This window comes from Oryzias latipes, chromosome 23, assembly GCF_053564925.1.
Source record: "Oryzias latipes strain Hd-rR chromosome 23, Olatipes_Hd-rR_3.1".
Lineage (NCBI taxonomy): Eukaryota > Metazoa > Chordata > Actinopteri > Beloniformes > Adrianichthyidae > Oryzias > Oryzias latipes.
Window position 1 is genome coordinate 16,419,460 of NC_136259.1, and position 7,432 is coordinate 16,426,891.

The 7,432-nt window shown below is 44.5% G+C and overlaps 1 protein-coding gene across 1 annotated transcript in view; it reads left to right on the top strand.

Annotated features, from left to right (window-relative positions):
* Nucleotides 1-6,578, top strand: part of LOC101171296 (uncharacterized) — a 30,858-nt gene extending 24,280 nt beyond the window's left edge. Inside the window, exons 7-9 of the mRNA XM_023952533.2 lie at nucleotides 1,181-1,351; nucleotides 1,519-1,627; nucleotides 3,129-6,578. Coding sequence (XP_023808301.1) covers nucleotides 1,181-1,351; nucleotides 1,519-1,627; nucleotides 3,129-4,778 — 1,930 coding nt within the window. The 3' untranslated portion in view covers nucleotides 4,779-6,578. The remainder of the gene's footprint in view (nucleotides 1-1,180; nucleotides 1,352-1,518; nucleotides 1,628-3,128) is intronic.
* Nucleotides 6,579-7,432: the final 854 nt, after the last annotated feature.

Here is a 7,432-nt window from a genome sequence, read left to right on the forward strand (position 1 = left end):
TTATCTGTTTTCCCCATCACCAGCTCCATACTGCTGCTATTTATTCTGCCTTTATTGTTCAGACTCACACCCCCTCCCCAGTTTTTATCTGACCATAAATACAGGAGTCTGACCTGATGGTGTGGTGCACACATTCATGACAGGCTGCAGAACAGAAGGACCTCACATACTGAGGATATTTAAAGACCTTTAGAACATGCTAATGTCATTCACCATGTGCATGTTCAGCCCCCTCCCCGCTACACTCATGTCAGACTGCAGTCAGCACACACTTTCTGAGATATGTGTGTGTGTGTGTGTGTGTGTGTGTGGCTTCATTTCTATTTCCCTCCACTTCTCCATCCCTCCTCCCGCAGCTCATGCCTCTCGTCTTATCTATGAAATGAATGAACGCACAGTTCAGTAAAGCAGCTTCGCCGTCTGCGCCTGTGTTGTGCTCACGAAGGAATCTGCCAGATTCCTTGCGTGTGTGTGTGTTTACACTCCGGATTGAATGTGACTACAGCTCCTGTGTGAGTCAGCAGTGAGCTGACTGCAGTACTTCCATTGTTCGGCCCCTTAGCTGTTCAGCCTGCATGCATGAAGCCAAGTGTGAACGCACGACTGTAAGTGATCTTGTGCGGGGTTTTATATCACAAAATTACATTCAAGATCAGGTAATTTTATTTATTTTTGTGCAAAATAAATAAAAGAAGGCTACTCATTGCTATTTTTCCATTCTGAGAAAACTGGATGAATTAGTAATGTTTAAAGAATATCCTGTTTTTCATAGTGAATTATAAATAACAGAGCTCAAAAGACGGTTGTTTTCACTACAATTTAAATGGTTGAAGATGGTCTCTGGGTAACTGTAATTATTCTGGATTTCAGGGGATTTTTCTTAAAGAAAATATGAAACTTTTACTTTGTTTTTGGTCAGTTAAACCCACAAATTAAAAACAATACCAAGAAATCATCTGATCTTTATTTTTATAGAGTTTATCAATAATTAATGTAATTATTTACCGATGTAGACAATAAGAAAAAACTTATTTAAGGTTGATTTTGTGTAAAAACACCAACTTGTAACTTATGTTACACTTATGTGTGTGTGTATGTGTGTGTGTGTGTTGTCGGGTAGAAAAAGCTGTCTGTTTTTAGTTTCAAATGGATAAAGATGGACTGCTTTATGCTCCCTCAGCTCCACCAATGAAGTAAAGAACCTGCTGCAGTCGCTGCCCAGGACCAGCGAGCCCAGAGAGATGTTGTTTGAAGACCGGACACGGGCCCACGCCGACCACATAGGGCAGGGGTTTGATCGGCAGACCACCGCCGCTGTGGGGGTGCTGAAGGCCATATGCCCCGTAGACCGGTAAGCAGTGAGGCCAAAAGAAAAACATTCACGCATTATTAATGCCACGTTAGTGTTGGCTGCTTGTTCAGAGGTGACAGGTTTGCACAGCTTACTCTGTGACGGTTAGCATATAATCCCTCTGTTATCTCCTCCTGCCTTCCCGCCTTGTGTTTTCCTTTTTCCAGCTCAGAACCTCCTCGTGTTACCAAAGATATTGTGTGTTTCCATGCTGGTGATTTCCCTTATGTGGTTCAGAGGCTGCAGTTGGACTTGCATGAACCCCCCCTGTCTCAGGTGATGCATCACACTCACATTGGCATCAGCACAGCTCATGTCTCCATTTGGATCAAGGATCCCCCCTACAGTGTTGCAATGACACCCTTTTCAAATTCATGTTTGTTGCTGCCACCTAGTGGCGTAAACAAAGCATCAGTAACCCAGAGCAGGCTTTTTTTGTGTGACATACTTTAGGTTATTATTTAATGAATTTCATTTATTTTACGGATCTAGCTAAATTACTTTTTTTTTTTAAAAAGAACTAACAGTCTGAAAAACTGTACTTTTTTTTTGGTAATGTGCTTTTACTCTGCTGACTCCTTACAAAGAATCGTTTGTTAAATTCTGTCATGTGACGGGAAAAATGTCAGCCTTCTTCTCAGGATTCTGCTTTTGCTCTGAGGGCCAAAAAATGCATCAAAAGCAAAACAAAGCGTGAGATTTAAATATAACTTAAAAAAGAATGCAAACTCTTCTGAGGCACCAGAACGCACTTTTCTGCTTTGCTATTCTGTTAATTGAAAAAATAGTGTTGAACTCTGTTATGTTTTGTTAATACCTTTTTGTGTGCATGTTTTCCTCTGTGTCACTTTAAAATCTGGATTTTCTTCTAGGACAGGGGTCGGGAACCTTTTTGGCCGAGAGAGCCATGAACACCACATATTTTTAAAAGTAATTTTGTGAGAGCCATACAATATGTTGAAAACTAAAAATACAAGTGAATGTGTGCATTTTATGTAATTTCAACACTTTTAAAATACAATAAGTCTGTGGATTCTTTTTACTAACATTGTTATTTTAGCGGACTGTGTTGGACTGAGTGGCTGTTGGTCGCGTTCTAAGTTCCGGAGTTCTTTGAACGCATCAAGCAGAGAAACTGGTTGCCCCTCAGTTCAGTCGCTCAGCCTGTCGTTGGGGAGTTTGGACCAATGGGGTTCAGCTATGGGCTGAATAAGGGAAATATAAAGTAGGGGGGAGCGCTCTCAGCGGGAGAGATTCAGGAGTTGCAGAATAAGTTGTACGGCATTGGTTATGGCCTACAGTAACCAGAATAAAGAACCTTAAAAGAGGTTAAGTCTCCGTGCCTCAGTGTGGGAAAGGAACGCTACATTAAGCTGTTGCTATTAAATCATAAGTATTTCTTACCAATAATGCGACTTCTGGTGCTGCGTGGTTTTGCTGATGGTTTTGTCTGATTACGTGGAGCCAAACATTGTCAGGACAGCAATACTCACACGCTGCAGTGTGTGGTATGTGACGGGCATCGTGTTCCAAGTTTTGACTCTGCCCGAGAAGGACGGGTCTAATTCAACTTTTTTTTATAATTAAAGATTTGTCTGCGAGCCAGATGTGGCCATCAAAAGAGCCAGATATGGCTCACGAGTCATGGGTTCCCGACCCTGCGCTAGGAGCTGGCAAAAATGCCTTTTCTTTGGTGCTTCAAACAGAGCAAGCCTTAATAACAAATGTCAGCAAATCTTGGTTTTCCTGCATGTGACCTCTGACCTTCTCCTCACAGTGTGTGCAGTGGGTGGACGATGCCAAGCTCAACCAGCTGCGGCGGGAGGGCATCCGTTACGCCCGCATTCGCCTGTGTCACGACGACATCTACTTCATACCGCGCAACGTCATCCACCAGTTCAAGACGGTGTCTGCCGTCTGCAGCCTGGCCTGGCACATCCGCCTACGGCAGTACCACCAAGGAGAAGGGGGGGCGAAGGAAGAGCCAGGTGAGGCAGGAACGGGGACTTTCAAACAGGAAGAAAAAGAGGAGGAGGGGAGTGATTCAAAGAAGGAAGCAGTAAAGGAGGAAATAAAAGAGGAAGTGGCAGAAAATGGGATGTTGCTTCCTCGCAAATCCGAAGAGCTAGACGATCAGCCGTTGTGTTCTTCGCCTGCTGAAAAAGAAGATCTCCCTCCTCCTCCTCAAGGGAAGCAGGAATGTGCAATTTCTCCTATCTGTAAGAACAAATTTCGTCCTCCTCTGACATTACCAGGGCTCTCCTCCTCTCCTCTACTTAAGGAGGCAAAACCCAAAGCCACCTCCAAACCTCCTCACCATTACTCTGACAGCGGGACGTCGTCCAGTAAAACACCCCTCTCTTTGCCGCTCTCCCCTCCTCCTTTGAAGTCTTCCACCTCTGCAGTGGCTGCACCCTTAACAGCAGCTCCCCCTCCCACTTCTACCTCTTCACCTTTGGCGGAGAAGCCCTCATCTTCCTCCCTGGCAGCCTGTCCCCCATCGGAAACTCCTCCCTCCGTTTTCTGTCAGGCGGCTCCCTCCTCTCACCCAGAACCCGCCCAGGACCGTCTCCTCCTGACGCCAGCCATCCCTTCAGACACACGGACTGCGGCGCAGTCGGAGGTTCAAACATTGCAGCTGCCACTTCCTGCGGATGTGCAGACGCCTCAAACTGACACGCGGACGCTCTCGGATGCGGACCGATGGCTTCCCGTTCCCGACTCGGACTCACGGACTTCTGCGGAGGTGCAGATGCACCCGCTCCCACCTGAAGCTGGCAGGCGAGGAATTTACATGCAGCAATACTCACAGTTCCTTCCTCCTCCTCCTCCCTCTCCTCACCTCGCCCAGATGCTGCCCCCTTCTTTCTCTCCTCTTCTGGCACCTCCCCATCTTCCTCACAGACCTCCTACTCTCCCCCCACAGACCCTAAACTCCTACCTGGGTCAAACTGGACCTCCACATTCAGTCCACCTTGGCGCGCTCCACCCACAGGCGGGCATCACCACCCAGTCCCAGCCGTACTTCACCCCCCCCCTGATGACACCCTCCTCTCAGCCGAATCCCCCCCTCACCAGCTCCCAGTCTCTGCCCCCTCACTTTTCTTATCAGCACCAGTTTGCCAAACCTTTCTTCCCTTCTCAGCACCCCAGCTTCACCTCCCACCCGTTCCTCCCCCCTCAGTCATACTTCCCGCAGCCCCCCACCTCTTACCCCCTGCATTCACAATACCAAACTTCAGCACCACTGCAGGTTCAGATGCCCATGTCGCAGCCCTTCGCTCACCCTCCTCCTCCTCCTCCCCCCCCTTCCTCTCCACCTCCCCCCCCACCCTTTCCTCCTCCTCCACCTCCTCTCCCTCAGCCCTCCCCTTCTTTATTCCCCCCTCCTCCACGGCACGAAGACGAGCAGAAGCAGATTTTCTAAGAGTTTTTGTACATACTGATCAAAATGACTGTAAAGGGTTTCTGCCAGCCGTCCTGTAAACCTGTACGGGGGGGGGTGCCGGACTGCTGTCTGTTTGTCCTCAAGGGGGCGTAGCTACCCCAGGACGTCCGCTCATCTGTGACCCATTGAATGAAGAAGCAAGATAGGAACATTTTGGAAGACTTTTTGTAAAAGTTGCAGCCAACGCTTCCAATATTTAAGGTGACCCAAAGTTGGGCCACACAGGGATCTTTGTTTCCTCTGAGCACAGATGCTCTATCATTTTTATTTCAAGTCTGCAATGGAAAAAATCTATTTTTTCAAATATTAAACCTTCCAAAGTTGCAAAACAAAAACAAATTGAAAGAAGAATCACTACATTAAGCATGAAGTAATTCTGCCAAGTAGTTCTAGTAGCCGCTGCTCTCGGAACATTTGTCGCAGAACCTCATCTATTTTTCGTGGTTCTCAGCTGTGTATTGAAGCTTCCTAGTTTTCCCAGTGCCTGGCACTCTCTTGGCAGCTAATGCAGAATTGGACCCCTTCGAGAACGGCCTCCAGAGTCTCAGGAAAACACACTGAAACCACAAAAACAAACCCTCAGTCCCATAGTTTTACTGGACATTTGAACGTGTCGGACAGCCGTATGAGGCTGTAAACAGTCATTCACAGAGCAATACACGGATGCAGGAGGTCAGAACTTCCCAACTGGGAACTCTGCAGCACTTTTTAATATCAACTCGTGTAAATACAGTTGATCCTATCGAGGAAAAAGGTCGATTTTACGTCAGATTATCAACAAGGACATTTCAGGTTCTTCTGAGACTTTTAAGATCTAATTGACACTTTAAAAAACAAAAGGCACACTGTTGAGAGCTCCTTTCCAAAGCACTATTTATCTATTTATCTGAAGTCCAGTTTCTCTACAGTGGTCAGGATCCTGTATTTTAAGTGTTTATTTATCAAGCTGGGGCCTGAAGTGCTCCCATGTGTTTGGTTTTAAAGGTCCATTGAAACTAAGCGGGTTTGTGTGAAGACGCTCTTGTCTGAGTGCATGTCCCCTCGTTGAACTTTGTCATCAGTGTCTTGGCTTTACTTTTTAACAGCCCACTTGCTAATGTAGCCCACAACATTTCCCCAGTGCCTGTGTTTAACTGTGAACTGCTCAAAGGTCCGGAGACACACACGGCTGGAGTTCTGTCCTTTTAGGAAACGCAGGATTCAAGTTTTCTCTGGAAATTGTCAGCCTTAAATGGTTTCTATAATCTACTGAAAGGCCTCTGGATTCCTGTGGTTGACGTTTGGATCAGTCAGTGAAAGGAAAACCAAAAAGCAAGGTGGTATTTTTCCTGAAAAAATCATGAAGTATGAAAGATAACGCCTTAGATTTATTTATGCCTCAAAAGAACTTTAATTTTTTCTTTCTTTTGGAAGACAGAACTCTTCTCTGTGTCGCTCTGGAGCGATCAAGTCAGTTATTACAGACTTGTAACCACCAGGCGCTCTGCAGCTCTTTTACTGCTTTTAGATGTTACAGAAACATGACAGGAACCTCTATCTATTTTTTGTACAAATGTGACAAAGTTACGTTAGAAAACAAAGACGTCCTCAGGGGCTCGCAATGTTTTCACAGAGTTTATTTATCCAAGTTTTTGTTTCTGTTTTTCATTTCAAGTTTGTATTATTTTTGAACTGTCAGCACTGTAGTGTACATACGAAGTTTTGTAAAGAGGACAAAACGTGTAGTGTGGTTTCTACTTTAAATACGAACCTAGCTAATAAAAGGTTCCGTGGAAGAAAGCGGTGTTTGTGACATTACTGGAAAACAGTCATGCATCCTGACATCTGTAGCTCAGTAATTGTAGCTGGGCATAAACGAAACTTAACATTGTTACAGATATTGTTTGTCATGTCCCACAAAAAATCCATTGGAGGTCACTAAGCACGACCAGAATTGATGTACACCAAATTAAAAGGCAGATTTTCTGTTTTTTCTTAAATAAATTCTAAAAGTGCACCTTATGGTTTAAAAATGCAGTGAGGATCATTTAATTAGCTAAGATTTGAAACAAAACAAACCTTTTTTTCCACCTATTACCACATTTGCTGCAAATGAAGTCTTTTATTTTGAAAGGAACTCAGGTGAACCTATGTCAAGTTATAAACTTTGGAAAAAGGCTATTTTCTCTTTTTTGTTATTTGTAACAAAAAACAGTTCATTTATATTAGCAAATCATGATAGTAACAAATGCAAATGAGTGTCTTATTTTTCTAAAGTGGGGGAAGGATGTAATACTTTGTTGCTCCTACTGGGTTGTGGTGAGTGAGAAATCGACCCGAATGACTAAGTGTTGAAGGTTGCAGACCCCTGACCTACAAGATAAGAAAAAACAAAAAGCAAAAGTTCAGCAGTCTCAACAGAAAAACACCTGCAACCACTACACCTAGCTTAAAGCTACTAATGTACTGTGTTTTCAGTTATTTCAACAGTTGGACATTTCTTTTACTATGCTAGACAGATTTTTGTGAAATTAAAGAAATTAAGATGTTCTGAGGTACATATGACCTGACATGCACTGGTAGCTTTTTGCTACATATAGCTATCTATGTTACAGATCTAGAGGCATGTTCTTCCAGGACTTAGCATGTCTTCC